This window comes from Oryctolagus cuniculus, chromosome 17 (genome assembly GCF_964237555.1).
Source record: "Oryctolagus cuniculus chromosome 17, mOryCun1.1, whole genome shotgun sequence".
Classification (NCBI taxonomy): domain Eukaryota; kingdom Metazoa; phylum Chordata; class Mammalia; order Lagomorpha; family Leporidae; genus Oryctolagus; species Oryctolagus cuniculus.
Genome location: NC_091448.1, coordinates 53,499,370 through 53,521,345, shown reverse-complemented (window position 1 = coordinate 53,521,345; position 21,976 = coordinate 53,499,370). Strand labels below are relative to the sequence as shown.

The following is a 21,976-nucleotide window of genomic DNA, read 5'->3' as shown; positions in this document are numbered from 1 at the left end:
GTTCCCACTGACGTCACTTCCAACCTAACAGTCTATGGCTTTGTCTCACATTGCCTCCAATGGCTGCACGCTGGCACTGTCACCCACGATGCTCCCGTGCACTGCAGCGTCCTGGCCACAGGGCAGGAAACAGCGCACATCAGGCTCCCGAACACACCTTCTGAAGCTCTGCCCGGCACCAGCTCCTGCCTGCATTGTGCTGGAACCTCCTCGTGTGGAGGCTCTTGACCAGGGACTTCTGAAAGCCCTCTGCAGGCTCCTCTCCCTGCTGTTCTCTGTCGCGGGCCCACAGATACAGGCCAGAGGCTGCCTCCTGCTACTGCCCCTTCACACCATGCCTTTCTGGACGTCCGTCCCGGGCTCCTCTCAGGAGGTCTAACTATACTTCCTGAAGACCCTGGCTCTGGGGCCCCGAGTGCTCAGGCAGGACGCCCACGCTGCAGCCATCTCAGGAGGAGTGGCAGGGACCCCCCAACCTCCAGACAGCATCACGTCCATCCATCACCTCTGCCTCTGGCTTGGCCCCTTGTTCCCTCCCACCAAGCACCACTAACCCCAGGACCTCAGTGTGGGACACAAGCGGACACAGGGCCTTTGCAGAGGTGGTTAAGGTCCAATGAGGCCACAAGGGAGGGCCCTAATCCCACGAGCAGTGTTCTCAGGAGAGGAGGTGAGGGAACAAAGGCAGAGGGATGAGCATGGGGGCCCAGCGCAGGCCAAGGGGAGGGGCCCGCAGCAGATCCTGGTCCCATGGTCCTCAGAAGGAGCCAGCCCTGGGGCGTGCTAAGCCTCCCCTGCAGCACCAGCATTCCACATGGGCGCTGGTTCGAGTCCCAGCTGCTCCTCTTCCGATCCAGCTCCCTGCTGATGAGCCTGGGAAAGCAGTGGAAGATGGCCCAAGTGCTTGGGCCCCTGCACCCACGTGGGAGACTGAGAGGAAGCTTCTGGCTCCTGGCTTCAGATTGGCCCGGCTCCGGCCATTGTGGCCATCTAGGGAGTGAACCAGGGGATGGAAGATCTCTCTCTCTCTCTCTCTCTCTCTCTCTGTAACTCTGCCTCTCAAATAAATTAATTTAAAAAAATGACACCCATAATTGTAGTGCTTGGATTTGAGGCCCTGCTCTGCTTCTGACCCAGCTTCCTGCTAATGCACACCCTGGGAGGCACCAGTGATGGCTCAAGTACTAGGGCCCCTGCCAGTCACAAGGGAGGCCCAGACTGAGCTCCAGGCTCCTGCTGGGGGCAGCTGAGGAATGAACCAGCAGAAGGAAGCTCGTTCTCTCTCTCTCCCCTGCCTCTGCCTTTCAAATCCTTTTAAGATATTTTTTAAACTTTTTGCACCAAAATAAATTTAATTCTGTTCTCCATGAACTTCATGAAGTACCTTCCTATTTTTTCCATTTTTCATTGGGTTGTTTATTTTCTTTTGAGTTTTGAGAGTTGCTTTTTTAAATTTTTTTTAACATATTCTGGACTCACATCCCTCGTTGGATGTGGGAGGTCCAGCGCTTCCTGTGACGTCCCCAGCGGGGGAAAAGGTGAGTCAGGCTCATCCTCAAGTCCCTCTTCCCCGTGCAGCCTTCCAGGGGCTGCCAGGGTTCTTGAACGCCACCCACTCCTCCCAGGACCCCAGCGAGCCGACCCTGCCCACGTCCTCCCATGGCTGCCTTCCAACCAAGCCCTCTCCAGCTTCTAGACTTTGCCCTTCCCCGGAACCTTCTTCCCTGGGCATCCCCCTGGCTGTCTCCTCCACATACCCCAACAAATGTCCTGTCCTCAGAGTTCCTCCCAGGCCCTGTGGGCGAGCAGCTTCCGCCAGTCGCGGTGTCTCCACCCTGCTGAGTCCCTTGATGCTTTCACTCCCTGTCACCCACAATTATCTCCCTCGCTGTTGATTGTCACCCTCCCAGCAGAAAGCCAGGGGACCACATCCGTCCTGGGCACCATGGCAACCCAGCACCTGGTAGGGTCTGGGCGCTCAACAGACACTGGGGACTCGATGCACAGTGCCACCCCCACCCAGTGTAGGCTCATGGCTCGGTGGCAATCTGCAGCCCTCTGACCCCATGCATCTGGGGGACAGAATGAGGGGGCGATCAGGATGGATGACCCCACACGTCCATGGTCAGGGCAACCTTAACTCCCTTAACTGCATAGCACTCATTGCTGACGGGGAGCTGGGATCTGAAATCCACCCATCATCCCCAAGCTCCACTCCAGCTGTCTGCAACAACCTCCTCCCAACCAGGCTTGCCTCCCCGCAGCAGCTGCTAGGGAGGCTCAAAAACAGCGTTTCAGGTGGCTCGTCCCTGCCACCTGGACCAAGGTGCAGGCAGCAGGAAGCATTGGGGGGGGGAGGCCGGAATCCCAAACCAGGGGATTTGGCCCTTGGTGATCTAGTCAACGATAGGCCTCCTGCACCTGTTCCTCAGCTGTGGCAAAAACACAGATCCAGCCAATGGATCTCAGCATGGATGTGTGTGCGTATGTTCATACATGTGCATGCACACACGTGTGTGCCCTTATGATCCTGTACATGGGTGTGTGTCTGCACACACAGGCCTGGGGCAAGAAGGACTGGAGCTTGGGCCTTGTATCAGGGTCACCGAAAGTCTCCAACAAGCTCCAAGCCCAGCCAGGTCAGGGACTCCCCCCCCCATCTCAGATGCCACCTGGTCTTCCTTGGTGGCATCTTCAGAACCCTCTTCAGATGTGTCCAGCCTGTCCCCATCTCACAAGCAGCTGCCATTGGTCACTTTAAAAGAATAATTAATTTGAGAGGCAGAGACAGAGCACACCCATCTGCTGGTTCACTCCCCAGATGCCTGAAAGAGCCAGGGCCAGGCCGAAGCCAGGACCCAGGAACTCAGTGCAGGTCTTCCCCATGGATGGCAGGAACCCAATCACTTGGGCCATTGTTGCTGGAGCCAGGAGCTGGACAGCAAACCCAGGCACTCTGATGTGGGACACGGGTGTTAGAACCATCACCCCAGCTGCTAGGCTAAGTCCCCACATCTTGTTTGTCACCTTGGATCCTAGCATGCATAGATTATTTACCGAGAGTGTGCAACAACAAATCCTCATTGTATAAGAACTGGCTGCCAGGGCCACACCAGGGCTGAGCACTTCCAGTAAGAGGGGGCCAGTTCTTCCGGGCACCTCCACTCATGGAAAGGGATAAGGTAACCAGAGAGCCAAAGGCACCGTCTCAGTCTGTGTGTGAGAGTCACGGGGGAGGCCTCTGGGTCTTTTTTCTTTTCCTAGACATGCACAGATATTCAAAGCTAACACATATAGAGTGCACGCTGCATCCAGAACTCTCCTCTTTAGCAGCTCATTTAGGCTGCACCATAACCCAATAGGGGAGAGGGAGTAAAACTGTTACCTCCCTTTTTAGAAGAGAAAGATGGGGCTCTAGAGACTATCTTGCCTGGAGATGGAACTTGAACCCTGGTCTAAGTAACTCCAAGTTTATGTTTTGAAAAGTTATTCATCCCCAGCCGGGCGCTTTGGTGCAGTGGGTCAAGCCACATGGAAATGCAGTTCAAGTCCTGTCTGCTCTGCTTCTGATCCAGCCCCCTGCTGATGCGCCTGGGAAGGCAGTGGATGGTGGCCGAGGTACTTGGGTCTCTGCCACACACATGGGAGATCTGATCAGAGTTCCAAGATCCTGGCTTTGGCCTGGCCCAGCTCCAGCTATTGCAGCCATTTGAGAGTGAACTAACAGATGGAAGATCTCTCTCTTTCTTTCTCTCTCTCTCTCTCTGCTTCTGTATCTCTGTAACTTTGTCTTTCAAATAAAGTAAATAAATCTTAAAAAAAAAGAGCTTGGAGCAAAACCACCTCCCCACCTCCTGATCTCAGCAACACTTCCGAGCTGCAAGACCATGAACTTCACTGCTACAAGGCACTGTCCTGCCCTGTCAGGGACTCAGCAGAGAAGCTGTCGAAATGTGGAACGTCGAAGTCGGAAGGGACTCAGAGACTGGAAATCGGGGCGTAATGCCCCAGAGGAGGAGCCTGCTGGCTACAGAGGTCACCTGACCAGCCTGAAGCCCTGCAGACTTTGAACTTGCTGCCAGTTCTGAAGAGAGGGCTGTTGACTCCTCGGATCCCCAAGGAACAGGGAACCCCTTCGCCCCCACAGGGCACGGCGGGAGTTCTGCGTGCTTCCTCTCCTGACTGCAGGATCGGGGGCCACCCCTGGGGTCGGGGTCACTGCCCCTGAAGCTGGGGGCTGCTTTAGCTGCCAGCTACCTTCCTGTCTCAGGTGACCAGCCCTTTTCCCTGGACTCCCCCCAGCACAGGACAAGAAACGGAAACATGACAAGGGATCCACAACAAGATGGTCCTCTGAGCTTCTGTAGGATGCACAGACACAGACAGTGCCTGGGAGGGAGCCAAGCAGGCAGGACAGACCCAGGTACTCAGCCTGCTGGGATGAAAGCCCTAGACCACTAGATCTAAACGTGCACATCAACACACACATGCATGCATGCACACGCCTTGATCTCAGGCATCAGGACAAGCTCCCAGCCTCGCCCAGCAAAATTTTAAAATGTAAATGCCTCCTCCTCCACCCAGTTTTCATACAGAAAGTCCTAAATACGTTTCAGTTCATTGATTATAAATCTCCCCACTCAAAGGAATAAATCCTGGGGCTTGAACAGCCTGTGAGTCCTCCCTTAACACCCCCAAGAGCAATTTGCCCCCTCACTTTTTTTTTTCTTAAGATTTAAGAAAGTCTGAGTTACAGAAAGAGAGAGAGAGAGAGAGAGAGAGAGATCTTTCTTCCACTGGTTCACTTCCCAGATGGGTGCAACAGCTGGAGCTGGGCTAGGCAGAAGCCAGGAGCCAAGAAGTTCTTCCAGGTCTCCCACGTGGGTGCAGGGGCCCAAGGACTTTCTCAGGTGCATTAGCAGGGAGCTAGATTGGAAGTGGAGCAGCCAGAACTCTAACCCGTGTCCATATGGGATGCTGGCATGGCAGGTGGCGGCTTTACCCGATATGCCACAGCGCCCGCCCCTTAACCCCCCCCAACCACCTCCCCCACTTCTTATTCTCCACGGTTCTCAGCCTTGGCTGCACATTAGAACCATCCAGGGAGCTTTTCCAGTTCCCTCTGGACCCATTCATTAAAGCAGAAACCCTGAGGGTGGGAACAGGTGGAGTATTTTTAAATCTCTCCAGGTGACTTCAAAGCACAGCCAAGGGCAAGAACCACAGCCCAAGTCCGGGACAAATGCGCTGAGGATGCCACCAGACGAAGGTCAAGTTCTTGAAGGAGAAAGACACAGGAGGCAGGCGCACACACAGTGGCCCCGGGAGTCAGAGGGGGGCAGCACTGAGACGCTCACTTCCTCCCCTCCCCCTGGCCGCTCTTGGCAGAGCCACGGGGAAGAAATAAGGGGTGGCTGGGCGCCCGCAAGAAGGCACGGGCAAAGACGGCGAGGCCCGCCACCCGCCTCCGCCTGGCTAATGATTGCATCTTACGACTCAGGCACTCAGACTTGCAGGGGGCAGGGCCCTGTGCTCAGCGAGCTGGAACGCCAGCCCTTTGTACGGGGAGACTGGATGCGCCGGGTCAATTTCTTAATTCTCATCGCAATTCGGTTCACGGGAGAGACTCCCGGAATGTCTTTATCCATCACAGATGGTTTGGGAAGATGATAAATTAATATTGTTATCCAAGGAGGCGCGGCCGAAATGGTTAAATGGCAACCCCTTCTTTGCACCCTCTGCAAAGAAGGAGAGCCCCCCGAATCCATAAAGCAGACAAATGGTCAACAAAACCTCCCATCTTTTGACAGATTCCAAGACAAGGATCATTCACAGACTGCTCTGCGGAGAAAAGGGAGAAATTTATCTCATCTGACTTTGTATAGGACAGCAGCCCGCAGCAGAATGAGGCCGTCGCAGTGCTGTGAAATCGCCCTGAATAGCCAGAGAGTGCAGCCGCCTGTTCCCTGGGCATGTTTATTACGGTCCTTTGTATGCACCAACCCAGCCAGCCCCAGTGTGCTTCTAAACCAGGGGAAGGAGGAGAAAGAACCCAACAAATTTGTTGCTATGAAACTTCCCAAATGGAAGACTGCATAATAACCCTGGGGACCGAATGCCCTTGCTCCAGGCTGTTCTTGTCTGGGTCCACCCCTGCTCCACCACGAACAAGGCCCCAGTCAGCCAATCGCCAGCAGTGTATGGGTGGCCTCGGCCCCCTGCCTGGGACCCCTCCCAGGCCCTGGGAAGTCAGGGAGTACACAGGGCGCCCACCCCCCCCAGGCCATGCCCAACCTGACTTGGGAGCTCAGAGCTTTGCTGAGTGCCCCTGTGTAACAAAGCAAGGAAGTGTGGCCTCCTCCCCAGGGCCTATGACGGGGCTCCCTGGGACTTGGGGGTGGTGCCACACACAGGGCAAAGCATCCAAAAGCAAAATGCTGGGGCCAAAGTGCATCCACTAGGGAGCCATTTCTGTGAGGCCCCAGGCAGACAAGTGGTGGTGGGGGTGGGGGTTGGCTCCAAGGCCCCATGGGAAGACCTCCAGGGCAGGTGGTTACCCATGGGGCCTTGAGGCCAAGGGCATCTGAACTGTCCCCAAGGCTGATTCCCACCGCCATCTCAGGGTCCCTCTTTGGGAGAAAGGGTCCCTTGGGGAAAGTGAGAATTCAGAGCGCTCACCTCTGCTAAGGCGGGGAACGCCAGGAAAGGAAAGAGCAGACAGAAAAGAGCTGGGTGGTTCAGGTCGTATTTTTTTTTGCTCCCCTGTCACAGAACAGATGTTTTCTCATCGGTCATGCAGAAGGCATGGCTTCTCTTCACCAATCAGGAGTCAGGATCCTTAAAGCTCTTGTCTTTCCTCACCAATCGGAAGGGCAGGTTCCATGAAGCACAGTCCTCACCAATCATGTGGCAGATTCCACATGTATTTTCTCACCAATCAGAAGGCAGGGTCCTTGAAGCATTGTCTTTCCTCACCAATCAGAAGGCAGATTGCATGAAGCAATGTCTTCCCTCACCAATCAGAAGGCAGGATCCTTGAAGCATTTGTTATTTTTCTTCCTCAATGAAGAGGCACTGAGCGCTCCCCGTTCCCTGCCACACTTCCTCAGCAGGGCGGTATTTGTGTCTTTCCAGGCAGAATCCACCCTAAATTTTCCTCTCTCCTGAGTTCTTCTCCCAGGATCCCCACCAGAGCTGGGGACAACTGCTGTCCAGGGTAGAAGGGGAAACAGCCACCAAGGCTGACCATAACGCTGCCAATTATAAACCAGGAGTACTCCCTCGTCGGCGTGCACCTGTCCCTCTAGAAGCCAGAGCAGCAGGCCCTGGAGTGGCTTCCCAGCACCTCTCATGGTGAGTGGGTAGGACTCACAGTCCCTGTCCCTGCCCACAGCATCAGAGGGGAGGGTGGAGATGACAAAGGCCTGGCTCCTTCCTCCTGCTGGGGGACATGCATGATAAGACAGGACCGGTACCCTTCCTTGTGGAACACAGATCTTCTCACCCACAGGCACTGGAATGCCCATCTGAGCAGCCACTTCACTGTTAGTTAAAACTTCTCAGCTGAACCTTCAAGAAATCTATGCACAAGGCAGCTCCTTACAAGATTCTGGACTCCCTCTTCTTTTTTTTTTTTTGACAGGCAGAGTGGACAGTGAGAGAGAGAGACAGAGAGAAAGGTCTTCCTTTTTGCCATTGGTTCACCCTCCAATGGCTGCCACAGCCGGCGCACCGCGTTGATCTGATGGCAGGAGCCAGGTACTTCTCCTGGTCTCCCATGGGGTGCAGGGCCCAAGCACTTGGGCCATCCTCCACTGCACTCCTGGGCCACAGCAGAGAGCTGGCCTGGAAGAGGGGCAACCGGGACAGAATCCGGCGCCCCGACTGGGACTAGAACCCGGTGTGCCGGCGCCGCAAGGCAGAGGATTAGCCTAGTGAGCTGCGGCACCGGCCCCCTCTTCTTCTTTTTAGTAAAAGACTCAACAGATGCTTTGGGTCCAGGTAAAGGAGTTGGAGACCTTCCAACAATGCTCTTTGAAAACTCAAAGCCAGGGCTGGTGTTGTGGCACGGTAGGTTAAGCCAGCACCTGCAATGTCTGTGTCCCATATGTTCAAGTCCTGGCTGGTCCACTTCTGATCCAGCTTCCTGCCAATGCACCTTGGAAAGGCAGCAGAAGATGGCCCGAGTACCTGGGCCCCTGCTACCCATGTGGGAGACTCGGAAGAGGCTCCTGGCTTCATTATGGCCCAGCCCTGGCCATTGTGGCCATGTGGGGAGCAAACCAGCAGGTGGAAGATCTCTCTTGGGGCTGGTGCTGTGGTATAGTGGGTGAGGCTGCTGCCTGTAGTGCTGGCATCCCATGTGGGTGCTGGTTCGAGTCCCAGCTACTCCACTTCCAATCCAGCTCTCTGCTGTGGCCTGGGAAAGCAGCAGAAGATGGCCCAAGTCCTTGGGTCCCTGCACCCATGTGGGAGACCCAGAAGAAGCTCCTGGCTCCTAGCTTCAGATCTGCCTGGCTCCGGCCACTGTAGCCATTTGGGGAGTGAACCAGCGGATGGAAGATCTCTCTCTCTGTCTCTCCCTCTCTCTGTCTATAACTCTATACCTCTCAAATAAATAAATCTTTAAAATTTAAATAAGAAAGAAAGAAATGAAAGAAAAGCCAAAGCCATCTCTGCCCACATCTCCAGGACATGACAAATCTTTCTTCCCTTTGTCTGGGCTACCATTCTAGTCCTCTGCCCTAACCTGCGGGGGCATTGTCTCCCGGAAACAGCCCGGCTACCCTGATGCTCAAATTTTTCTTGGCTACCAGCAGCGGCAGCTGTAAGTCCACAGATGGGGAAGAAGAGCCTGTTTCCACCTTGGGAGCCATGCTGCTCATCCCGGTGCACTCAGGACTGACACTTCTCCTGGAGGAGGCAGCCTGGGAACCTGGTGGGGATTTTGCAAGCAGGGTCAGGTGCGGGCCCCCTGCTCAACATGGGGCCGGCTTGGCTGCAGATCCGCTGCCACCGACTGCTCTGAAGCCCTCCATGATTTCGGAATAAGGCACCTGCTGTGCACTGGGCCCTGCAAATGACACAGTTAAGTCCTGCACACAACTGCAGCACCTGGTGGCTCTCTCGCCTGGAAACTGACACTTCTCCAGGAGGATGTCCCTTCTGCAGCTCGTCACCTGGGCCTCGGTCTGCCAACAGCTCAGGGCCCTCTTGCTGTGCACGTGTCTCAGGACCCTGCGCGTGCTGAGCCCCCCGAAGTGGTTATCTCCTTGGAAGTAGCTGGGCCCCAAGTTTTGGTAGAACCTTGGTTCCCAGAATTCCCAAAAGCTAACATGGCAGGGAGACTCCACATCGCACACACTCCAGCACCGCTCAGCCTTCTGGCATTTCACAGGCTCCTGGGTCAGCTGACCACAACCTCATTGTTGTTGGCGGGAGAAAAACAAACAGCCGAAAGTTAAGAAATTAGCACTTGCTTCAGAGAACGAAAATAGAGTCTCCCATCTCCTAATTTTTTTTGTTGTTCTGAAAAGTGAAGCTATTTGCAAATGGATTAGATGTTCCTTCGGAGAACGCTGGTCCTGTGTGCGCAGGGACTGGGGGCAGGGGTAGGGGCCCACGTCCAAAGAAGAAGCGCGTGGGTTTGGGAAAAGAGAGTCCTTTGTCCTGGCCTTAAGTCTCCCATGGTATGCGGCACACCTGCGCGAAGGAGAAACCCTGGAGGGGGAGGGGAGGAGGTGTCGATAGCAGGGGCAGGAGCCCCACACCCTCCTAGGGGATCACACCTCCTCCTTTCTTCTCCTTTGAGCCTTGTCTTCCGCGCCCCTTTGTTTGGGCTCACACCTCCAAATACCAGGGAGGGGTGTGTGTGTGTGTGTGTGTGTGTGTGTGTGTGAGAGAGAGAGAGAGAGAGAGAGAGAGAGAGAGAGAGAGAATGACCTCAGCCCATGCAGATCTGCAGGGAACCCAGAAAGAAGACACACTGAAGGGGCACGGGGAACGGAGGGAGGGTAGAGGGAGTCGTGGGGTGCCCACGGCTGCCCTGCCTACCTCTGCAGGCCTTCCGGTGGGTGATGGGCTTGCCCATGTCGCGGTAGTAGCCCTCCTTGCAGTAGTGGCAATGGCGGCCGGCGGTGTTGTGGCGGCAGTTCAGGCAGACGCCCCCGCTCTTGCGCCCCGAAAGCTTGTAGAGCTCCATGTTGAAGCGGCAGCGCCGCGCGTGCAGGTTGCAGTTACAGGCTGCGGGGGAAGACAGGAAGAGACCCTCAGCATGGCGTGCTGGGAGATTGGGCACCCGTGGGAGCCGGGTGAGAGTCTGTTCCCCAGCCCCTTCTCCATTCCCGCTGCTGGGCTGGGCAGGGAGAGGTGTGCAGCTCCCCCTGTTTGCACCCCTTGGCAAGGACCTGAGAACCGTGGCAGAGACCGCCCCCAAATCTGCATGCTCAAGTCCTAACCCTCGCTCCCTGGAAAAGCCACTGCCATTGGCGACCAGGTCTTCAAAGAGGTAACTGGATTAAAACAAGGCCTTTCGGGCAGGTCCTAGTCCAAGCTACAAAAAGGCCATCTGCACACCCCAGGAGACACCAGCAATGCGCGCGCACGGCACGGCAAGGACAGAGGGAGAAGGCAGCCTCAGGAGGTGGCAACACTACCCACACCTGGAGCTCGGGTTTCCCACCTCCGGAGCAGGGGCAGGGAATGTCCTGCCCAAGGGCTAAGAAATCCCTGGGTCTGGCCTGCTAAAGCAACCTGCAGGTGAGACTTGAAATTCCATAAATCTACAGCAGGCTGACTTCTAGGTTGACAATTGTGTGTGGCTGTTGAATAATGTTATAAAGATCCAAAGGGCCCTTGGGAAAAAAAAAAAAACACGCACCCCGCCTCCCCCTCCCCGCCCCCCCAGCTCCAAAGGATGAGAGGCTGGTGCTTCAGGACCACCCCTCCAAAATCCCACGTGCTTGTCACAGCAGCTGAGCAGACTGGCACACAGCTCAAGGCCCCTGCCCTGGAGGATTCTGGGGCCAGGTGCACCCCCTTCCTCCCAATGTCAGCCCTGATGGCTCAGTTCTGTGGAGGGTCTGCTCTGCCCTGGACCCTCCTCTGCCTCCTCTCTGACTTCCCCCCTCCTGGGCTTGCTTCCCTCCATCTCCTCCCTGTGCACCTGTCTGGGGACTCGGTACCCTCTCCCCACTGCCCTAATGCCCCTGGGACCTGTCTCCTGGACCCCTCATCAGCCCTGGCCCCTTACTCCCAAACCTTTACAAGGACACTTCAAAAAGTTCACAGAAAACTGAATGAAAAGATAAGTTTATTTTGGTGCAAAAATTTTTTGAAATCTATGTATACAGGGGGTCCTGGAAAAGTTTGTGGTATATACATTAATATAATGCATCTGGGCACGGCTTTGTGGTGCAGCAGGTTGAGCCACCTCCCGCGGCACTGGCGTCCAATATGAGCACTGGTTCCAGGCCCAGTGGCTCTACTTCCTATCCAGCTCCCCACTAACGCGCTTGGGAAGACAGTGGAAGATGGCCCATGTATGTGCCCCCCCCCGCCCCGCCCCTGCCTCTCTATCTCCCTTTCTCTCTGTAACTCTGCCTTTCAAATAAATAAATCTTTTAAAAATTCTATTTTAAAAACAGACTCCTACAGAAGCTCATCTTCTGATTCCATTTTCCATGAGCCTTCTGAAGCACTCATCTCTCCAGATTTGGGTTTGAACCCAGGGCCGCCTCTCCCACGTCCCCTCACCTGGGAGCCGAGCTCCACAGGCTACCCTCAGCGCCACACGGTCAGCCCTTCCTATCCACACACCTGCATCTGTGGATTCAACCAATCTTTGGTTTTGAACCACCTTTGTTTGAACCACCTTTGAACAAGTGCATCTGAACTCTGCTCTGCCTGTTGCACAGACTTCTCAAGACAGCACTGTTGGGTTAAATTCCAGATCCACATTTTTTTTTTACTTCACATCCGAAGTGCCAAAGTGCCCTGCAAAAAGTCTGTACTAGCTAAGCCTCCCACCAGCAGGATATGAGCGCTCCACTGACTTGTCACATCCTTGAAAAGAACAACAGGACACACTGGGTATCATCACTGTTTGTTTTTTTTTTTTTAAGCATTTGCCAATCTGAGGGAAAAACATACACATGATTTTAATTTGCATGTCTTTTGATTATGAGGGAGGCCAGATGCCTTCTCCATGTATTTTCCTATTTATAATTTCTCTTCTGTACATTGCCTGTTCATGCCATTTGCTCATTTTTCAAATAAAGTGGGTTTCTCCCCCACGCTGTCCAGTGCTCTTACAATGGCTTAAAACTGTTTGTGTTTTCCACCATACAAATATTGTTACCAGCTTCTTACTCAGATACGACTTTTATTTGTGATTTTTAAAAGATCTGCATGTTTAATTTTTCTCTCTGATGTTATGATAAACTTCATTAAGTGTTCTTCTAGACCCACCCTCCAATGACTCCCCCATGAGTCACTCCATTACAACAGGGAATGAACAAGGCCTTGGAGGAGACCCTAAGGCAGCTCACGCCCTCAAGTCTGGAAGCAGCCAGAAGCCAAACCAGACCAGAAAATGACTGCTGGAAGTGGCACTAAGGGTCCCCAAGGGCTGAGCTCAGCCAGGCGCAGAGAAGCTGCGGCTGCACTCTGCCTTACCTAGGAATGTCACACTTGTCACACTTGATGCACACTCACTGTCTCTTTGGACTCAGCCAGACAAGGGTGCTGGGGGCTGCGGAGGGAGAGGTAGTGAGCAGCCAGCCCAGGTCCCCTGGCTCCAGGTCCACTGGGTCTTTCCTCCAACCACAGTCACCATAGAGCCTGGCACACTTGCCCAGGGACACAGACCTGGAAGGTTCACCCAGGTCTCACTTCCTCAGGCCTCCCTTGTCCCACGAGAGGCCCACCCCCTACCTGCCCAGTCCTGCATCCCCAAACCTGGGCCTAGGCCTCGGAGCCCCTCCTGGGAGCTGGGCACCCCCTTACCCCCCCCCCCCCCACCTCCACCACCAAGGGGAAGCCTGGGCTGGGATCTCTTTCTCATATGCACCTGACACCAACAAAAGGTACCTCCCAAACAACTGGTCGCACAAAAGAAAACTCCAGGGCCCAACATCAAAAGGCAGGGCTCCCCCGGCTCCCCCCTTCTGCGAGCTGTCAGAGGACATCAAGTGACAAGCGCCCACGCTCAGACTTGTGCAAAGTATTTTACTGCTTGTTTTCTTTCCCCTTTGTTTTATTTTCTCTACGCAGATGGAAAAATGCACCGGGCAAAGCAGCTCACATCTGGATCCCTGGGCGCCACAAAGAGGTGTCACCCAACGCCCGGCCTGTCCCCAGCCCCTTCCTCAGAAATGCACCTTAATCCCCTCATGCCTTCCTGTTTACCTCCTCCTTCTCTCAGAGGCAAAAATATTGGGTATTAGTTTCATTATCGGATTTCAAGGCGGGAAGGAAAGGGCAGCTTTGTGCAAAGAGAGGTCAGCCTGGGGGGTGGGGAGGGGGGGTGGGGGATGCAGAGATAGCCCGAGCCACCAGCACAGCCGGGGAGGGGGCTCTGCCTCTTCTCCGGGGATCCCTCAAGCACACAGAGGAACCCCGGCCTCTAAGCCTTCACTCTGCTACCATGTGGGCCCACCAAAGATACATGGCATGTGGCTGCATTTCAGGTCCAGGCCGAAACGAGGAGTAGGGGGTAGGAGCACCAGAGGGTCCCCCTCTCCCCCTCTCCACCACTCAACTGGAGACCAGAAAGAAACAGGGGCCCCTGTTTTCCTTTTCCATCAGAAAGTCCTATTTTCACACATGCCTGGGACTACTTCCTAGCTCCCAACATTCCTCAGAACCTCTCCCACCAACCTGGAATTGCCATTCCACTGAGATCAGTTAAATGCCACACAGGTTCCCGTCTGCAGCTCTGCCGTGGGCTACGTGGGACATGGAGATGGAGGAGGCCCTTCTGCTGTGCAAGGGCTCCCTACCTCACACAGGGAGGGGGCAGAGGAGCCTCCACATCAGCATACTGCTTGATCAAGTGAGACAAGCGCTCTCATTAATGGTGTGGATTCACTGAGGCCAGGGACAGCACTGGCTCTTATGTCCTCCAGCCCAAAGCAGGCCTCAACAATTTTTGTTGTACCAATGAGAGGAAGAAGAGATGGTTGGATGGGTGGGTGGGTGGATGGAAGTGGGGGAGGTAGGTGACTGGATGGGGGAGTTATGGATGAACGGAGTTATAGGGGGATGGATGGATGATAGGCAAGTAGGTAGGTAAGTAGATGGGTGATGGATGGATGGATGGATGGGTGGTTGGATGGAGTAGGTGGTAGGTAAATGGACAGATGGATGGAGTTGTGGGGAGATGGATGGATGATGGGCAAGTAGGTAGGTAAGCAGATGAACAAACAGGATAGAGGAGTCACTGCCTGGACGACACTCCGACAGGACACAGCCTTGAGGCCGGCGCAGTGGTGCAATAGGTTAATCCTCTGCCTGCTGTGCCGACATCCCATATAGGCACCAGTTCTAGTCCAGGCTGCTCCTCTTCCAATCAAACTCTCTGATATGGCCTGGGAAAGCAGTAGAAGATGGCCCACATCCTTGGGCCCCTGTACCCACATGGGAGACCAGGGAGAAGCACCTAGCTCCTGACTTCAGATCAGCGCAGCTCCGGCCATTGTGGCTATTTGGGGAGTGAACCAATAGAAGGAAGACCTTTCTTTCTGTCTCTCCCTCTCACTATCTATAACTCTACCTTCAAATAAAATATTTAAAAAAAAAAAGACACACAGCCTTGTGACATTTCTTTACTGTTGTTTCGAATTCCTTTGAGCTCATCTTGCTGTTTCAACTTATCAGCTAGCTCCTGTCCACTCAGGCAGACGGCAGTGCCCTGTGCAGACGAGGGTCCTGGACACTCCCGAGGACGCTGCATAGAGAATGCACAGGGAGACCTCATCTGCATCTGTGGGTCTGATGACAAAAAGGCTGATAAATGAAGCCCCAATCCACCAGCACCGTCCCAGGCCCAGAAAGCAGCGGCAGACATTCTAAGTCATGTCCTGCACCGCACTCTCAGAGACTCTGGCCTGGGGCTCTCAGTGGGATGAAAAGGCCATTTGGCCATGGGCCTCATCAGGGGGCACCCCTCTTGGCCTCGGGGCCTCTCCTCTGCCCTCCCTCCAAGGGCAGGGCTACTGAAAAGTCACCCTGGTGGAATAATGGACTCAGGCATCTGCAGCTGAACCAACCAAAATAACCAACTCACATGAGCACCCTGAGCAGGCTTTGCATGCAAGCAAGTGGTCCCCCACTCTGCCTCCCACCCTGGTATGCCAGGGTACGATCTCTCTCAGATTGGTCATGGCTAGTGGCACATTTCCACGTGTCCAGGTCACAGGGCAGAACAGAGCATGAAGGACACTGGCAGGGTTGGGTACAGGGGCTCCTTGGCTGCTGAGTAAGCACCAGGGCACCTGCTCACCATGCACGAAGTGTTTCAACCCAGAGTGGGAGGGATTGGGATGGTGATTCTCAACCAAGGCCAGTGCACCTCACCCCAGTGGACCTTAGGCAAGGTCCACAGCATTTTTGGTTGTCATGACTGGAGAGGAAGGAGCTGCTTGCATCTGGGGATGGAGACCAGAGAGGCTGCCACATACCCCTCAATGCACAAGACAGCCCCCACAACACAGCGTTCAGCCCAAGATGCCAAGGTCCTGTGTTAGCCTGTGACACCCCCATCTCCAGGGTTACAAGGGTTTTTATTCCCCTCTGCTGCCGTCTCCGCACTGACTCTGTGCAGACGGTCATTTGCTCTGCAGCATATGCTCCATCGCAGGCTTTCAAAGGCCAGGTGCTGGTGTGAGTTCAGGGGCCACCGCGGCACACAAGACAGAGTCCTGCCCTCCGGGGTCACAGGGGAGACGGGCAGCGGCATAGCAACTGCACAACGGGCCTGGAACATGCAGCTGTGACCACTGCTGTAGGAGCTGACGGTCAGGGAGGCTACTCTGCTGTGACCTCCTGACTCAAGACGGCGAGGACAGGGCCCAAGGACAGAGTGTCCAACACCACGTGCACACGGGTCACTTGGGGATCATGGTCAGATGTTGAGTACGGGGCCCGGGGCAGGGCCTGGAAAATGCAGGCTCCCAGGTGACGCCCCAGCTGCTAGCCTGCACAGCAGCACTAACTGATGCACCTGGAGCTACGCTGCAAAGAACCAGCAGGGGTGGAACCCACTGTGTGCAGAGAGAGCCCTGCTGGTAGGGAAAGGCAGTGCCTGGGGCAGGGAGTTTGCATTGGGCAGCAGGTTAAGGCACCGCTTGTGATGCAGCATCCCATAGGGGCACCAATTAGAGTCCCAGCCGCTCCATTTCCACTCCAGGTCCCTGCCGTTGCACTTAGAAAGGCAGCAGAAGATGGTCCAAGTGCTTGGGGCCCTGCACCCACAGGGGAGACCTAGAAGAAGTTCCCAGCTCCTGGCTTCCACCTGGCCAAACCCCAGCCATTGCAGCCATTTGGGGAGTGAACCAGTGGATGGAAGGTCTCTCTCTGTCTCTCCTTCTCTATCACTTTGCTTTTTGAATAAATAATTTTTAACAAAAACTTAAAAAAAACTTCTCTTTAAATAATTGGTTCAGAATCATAAAAATATTTGAGAGTTATTTTTAAGAGTGTGAGGCCATTTGTATTTATTTATTCTTTTGCTACTCTGTTTGGTATGCTAGTTTTTAAATAAATCATTTGACTCTTGGTTTACACATTTTAAGTATTCCACCCCCAGGATGTATCCTTCTGAGCTTGGTACCAGCATCTCCCGAAATGGTCCCCATGCCCTGGCACCTGTTGGCATCTGGGGACCATGCTGAGCTGGGCTCTCAACAGGCTCCTGGTAGGCAAGAGCTGAGGCAGGACTGGCCCAAGCATTTCTGGGACCTGCAGCCTTTTGTGTCTTCATGTGGAGCTTCAGGACATGGTCATAAGTGCAAAAAAATTCACAAACCATCAAAGCCCAGACTACAGGTTTCACTTCATTTCTGGCAAACCTGGCAGCAGGTGGATTTATTCATGCATCAGTAAATACTAACTGGGCACCTTCTCCATCCCAGGAGCTATGCAAGGTGCTGGGGAGGTAACAGTGAGCATGACAGATGTGGTCCCTTCCTCTCCACCTGGATGTGCTGAAAGTCTGGATGCCTAGGCTGCCACTGTCGCCTCTACAGCTGGGTGCCAACTCCCAAACATGTCACCAGAGAGGCCACCCGGCCAGAGCCAGCGCAGTGATGACCAGTCGAGGAAGCCAAAGAGAAGGGCAACCACTGGGAAGACCCAGGGGACATCACATGGGTCCAGTCAAGGGCTCCAGGGTTTGCAATCATTTCCAGTGCCTTGCTTCAACTTCATTTTAAAAGATTTATTTATCTTGTTGAAAGGCAGAGTGACAGAATGAAAGAGGTACAGAGAGAGAAAGAGAGGAGAGAGAGAGAGAGAGCGAGAGATGGAAAGCAGGGGCCCAGGTACCTAGGCCATCATCCACTTCCTTCCCAGGAAGCTGGATGGGAGCAGTCGGGACTCGAACCCGCACTCTGACGTGGGATGCCGGCATCACGAGCAGCAGCTTAACCCACTGTGCCCCTTCAGCTTTAACTTCTTTACAATCCATTGACAAACATCCTCCAGAAGTGCAGAACTCACTTGTCTAAAAGGAAGATGGCTGGCAGTGAGTCCATCCATGCCGGGGCACAGGACGGGGCGCCACGGCACCTATGGGAGGGAGGATGTGGCACGCGGGCACGTCCCCAACAGAACCTGTTCCTGCTGGGTTGCTCAGTGGCTTCTGCATTCAATAACCGATTGGAAATGCTGGGCTCGGGGCTGAGAAGCATGGCTCCCGTGGGGTGGACACTGCCACGCTTTGCTCCCTCTTCCTCCTACTGAGCTATGATTTTCATTTTAAGCAGTGACTAAGCCCCTACCAAGACCCCAATGTGGGGCAGTTCTCAAACCCAGGGCATAGACTCACCAGCAATGCCCGCCCCACGCATCCCTGGGAGTTCCGTGCCAGAAGGATGTGGTCTCTAACAAGGTCCCAGGTGGTGTTGGGCTGATGGCCACACATTGAGAACCTCGGCTCAGGGCCAGCATTGTGGCACAGTGAGTTTATGCTACCACCTGTGGTGCTGGCATTCCATATGGGCACCAGTTCAAGTCCTAGCTCCTCCACTTCTGATCCAGCTCCCTGCTAATGTGCCTGGGAATCCGCAGGTGATGGCTCGAGTGGTTGGCCCCTGGCCGGCCATATGGGAGATGCTGATGGAGTTCCAGGTTTCCAGCTTCAACGTGGTCTAGTCCCAACCATTATAGCCATTTGGGGAGTGAACTAGCAGATGGAGGACCTCTCTCTCCCTCTGTCTCTCCCTCTCTCTGTCTGTAACTCTGCCAAGCAAATGAATAAATGAGTGAATGAATAATAAAGAAGAACCAGGGCTCTAGGTAATGCAGAGGAGAAAGGAGGACATCTGAGCTGGAGCTAGGCAGGGTACAGAAGTGGCACAGCCATACAAGGTTTGGGAGGCCCAGGCCGAAATCCCAGCTCTGCCCCTGCCCCCCACCCCTCCAACTGTGTGACCCTAAAAAGCAACTCAGCCCCTCTGAGCCTGGGTGTTCTCATCTGAAAAATGAAGACATTTGGGTCTGATGTTCTCTAGGTTCCTGTCTGGCCCCAACTACCTCCAACGCATGATACAAACACTCCTGGTAGGGTCAGGGGATCAATGCACAGGCTCCCCCAAGCCCAGCTGCCTCGGGGAGGGTGTCTGGGGCTCAGGAGGGGAGCACTCAGGTGGCAGGGCCATGGAAAGAGCAGCGGGACCACTTGCTGGGGCAGGGAGAGTGCAGTGGAACTGGATGACACCGTAATACAGTGGTGGAGGGGACAAGGTCTCTACAGGGCGACAGTGTCTGAAGGGGAGCAGCCAACAGGACTGGGGGCCACAGGCTCTTCTAGGGAGAAGGGAGGGGGAAGGACACTCTCCAGGGTACCTGGCAGAGGAAAGTACAGCTGTCCCCCTGTGCTGCAGTTTTTCTTTCCTTGGTTTCAGTTACTCATGGTCAGATGAGAACAGGAAATATCATCAAGGCTCAAGAAGGAGAGGACTGAGAGAGAGAGAGAGAGTGCTCCCATTTGCTGGTTCACTCCCCAAATGCCCACAATGGCAGGGAGCTGGGAACTTAATCCAAGTCTCCCATATGAGTGGCAAGAACCCAATTACTTGAGCCATCCACTGGTTACTTCCCGGGGTCTGCATTAGCAGGAAGCTGGAATCAGGAGCCGGAGCCAGGAATCAAATCCAGGCACTCCAGGGTGCGATGCCAGCGTCTTAATGACCAGGCCACGTGCCCTCCCTGATCCTGCTGTCATGGCGGCCAACCACTGCCTAACGCTGTTCACCTGCCTGCCTCTCTCATGTAGCTCTGGGTCATCTCAGCATAGTAAGACATTCAGAGGCAAAAACAAAAAAAAACAAAAAAAAAACACTCCTGTAGCTTTCATTTCAATATGGTCACATTGTTACATTTATTATTAGTTGTTGTTCCTCTCATCCAGGGAAGCTTTATCTCAAGTATGTACACCTGAATAGGAAAAACACTCAAGAGTATTTTTAAAAGTGCATGGAGGCCAGCGCTGCAGCTCACTGGGCTAATCCTCTGCCTTGTGGCGCCGGCACACCAGGTTCTAGTCCCGGTCAGGGCACCAGATTCTGTCCCGGTTGCCCCTCTTCCAGGCCAGCTCTCTGCTGTGGCCAGGGAGTGCAGTGGAGGATGGCCCAAGTGCTTGGGCCCTGCACCCCATGGGAGACCAGGAGAAGCACCTGGCTCCTGCCTTCCGATAGGCGCGGTGCACTGGCCGCAGCGCGCTAGCCATGGCGGCCATTGGAGGGTGAACCAATGGCAAAGGAAGACCTTTCTCTCTGTCTCTCTCTCTCTCACTGTCCACTCTGCCTGTCAAAAAAAAAAAAAAAAGTGCATGGAAAAATAGATCTAAAAGATAAGTTTACTTTTGGTGCAAAAATTTTGAAATCTATACATTCATGGAGTCTTGAAAAAAAATCATGGAAAACACATATGATGAAAAAGACATGCGTGGATTTCAATATGTTTTTCTGCACCAAAATAAATTTATCTTTTAATTCCCTTTTCCACGACCTTTCTGGAGTCCCTTCATCTAGACTTTGGTACCATCTCTATTTCAGGCATCACAGGAGTCTTGGAAAATTCCCCTTGCAGATAAAGGGGGTCCATAGTCTGCTTTTGGGCCTGGGTGGGGAGAGTGATGTCTGTAGGAGGATTTAATGGAGGTCAACAAGCCAGAGGGACTCCACTCTGGCCAGCCTGGGAGAGGAGCCCAAGTAGCCCTCGCAAGTATCTCTGACGGGACCCCCTCTGGGGAGACAGAGGCACTCAGCCTGGCATTAGATGTGAAAGCACCAGTCTGGACACAAATCTGCCCCTCCTCACCTGCGCTTTATCTCTGCTCCTAGAAACACAAGGGACAAGAGGCAGAGTCCATGGAGGTGTGTAGCAAGGGGCAGGGGAGCTGGCCAAGACAAGGCTTTCTCGATGAACTCTGATAAGTCCCCCCTGGAGATAAGTGGCCTGTGTTTGCCCAGGGCTTAGAGTGCTTTAGCAAAGTCTGCACACAAAGGGACCCTCTGTCAACAGTCCTCCAGGCCACTAACAAGGCTGAGCAAACACTACAGCCACAAGTCCTTCACACCTGGGGGGCCCCTCCGTCCAGACAAAAGAGCTGCCGCAGCACTGTCCCCACCTGCCAGACCTCCTTGTCGGGCGTATGAGGGGGTGGTCCTGTCCCCTTCTCCAGGCAGAAGCCTGAGCTCCACCTGGACAGGGGGACCCAGCAGCCAGCGCGGCTCCCACCAGGTCCCTGCCAACCTCTGGGGAAGGTGCTTTGCAGAGCCAGGGATCAGAGCCACAGGTGCAATTAAGGGGTGGGGGGCAGAGGCCCCCCGGGGTCACAGCCATGGCTCTGTGGTGCCCCCTCCCCCGTATGAGGTGACCCCCACCCACCTGCATCTCCCCAGTCTTGACCTCTCAGTCATTTTTCCCACTGGCTTCTTCTCTGTAAACATCTTTGCCTTTTCTTTCCCCTGCCCTTTTATGGCTGCTGCGCCTCCCCCACCCCGCCCAGCCCCAGACTCTGCTGGAATCTCCTCCTAGCTAATGTCTCCCGGGCCCACGGCTGCCTGGCAGGACAGCTCAGGACTCCCTCTGCACGCACACCCTCTCTGCAGCCCGGCCCCTCTCCGCAGAGAGGCCTGGGCAAGCCCCGAGCAGTCATCTTCTTTGTCTGCTGTGTTCCCTGCCCAGAGGCCCCCCCCCCCCCCAGGGCTGAGGGCTGAGGCGGGGGCTGGGCTCTGGTCCTGCCCGGCCACCTTCCTCAGGGACATCAGGCCTGGCCCTCCATGCAGCTTCCCCACTCTAGGCCATCCCCACCTCCAGCGGGTCCTTCTCTTCTTCCAAATCCCCCTCCTCTTATCACTGCCCTGTTCTGGAACCTTCCATGTCTGTCCACTGTCCACAGGATGCAAACTGTCTTGTCAGTCAAAAGCAAAAAACCACTGCAATGTGGAGGCCCAGAAATGTAAGGACTCCCTTCCTCCTGATGACAGGGCCCTACCTGGCACCCTGCCCTACCCCCACCCATGCTCAAGGGCAGCCAAATATAGAATCGGGGGAGGCTGTGGCAAAAGCAGGATCCTGGGGCTACTGCAGCCTCCCAGGGTCTCCCAGTTCACTCCTCAAGTCACATGGAAGAGAGGAGGAACGGGCGCCCCCCCCCAGCAGTGACCCACTCATCACCTAGCTTGTCCACGGCTCTTTCCAGATCCCCAGCTGGGGGAGGGCAGCAGGGTCTGGGGCAGAAAGAGGGGGG

At 54.7% G+C, this 21,976-nt stretch overlaps 1 protein-coding gene across 3 annotated transcripts in view; it reads right to left on the bottom strand.

Annotated features, from left to right (window-relative positions):
* The window catches only part of NTN1 (netrin 1), a 211,441-nt gene that overhangs the window by 56,671 nt on the left and 132,794 nt on the right, over window positions 1-21,976 (bottom strand). For all 3 annotated transcript variants that reach the window (XM_051825185.2, XM_051825184.2, XM_051825183.2), the window contains exon 3: window positions 10,054-10,242. In XM_051825185.2, coding sequence (XP_051681145.1) covers window positions 10,054-10,242 — 189 coding nt within the window. The remainder of the gene's footprint in view (window positions 1-10,053; window positions 10,243-21,976) is intronic.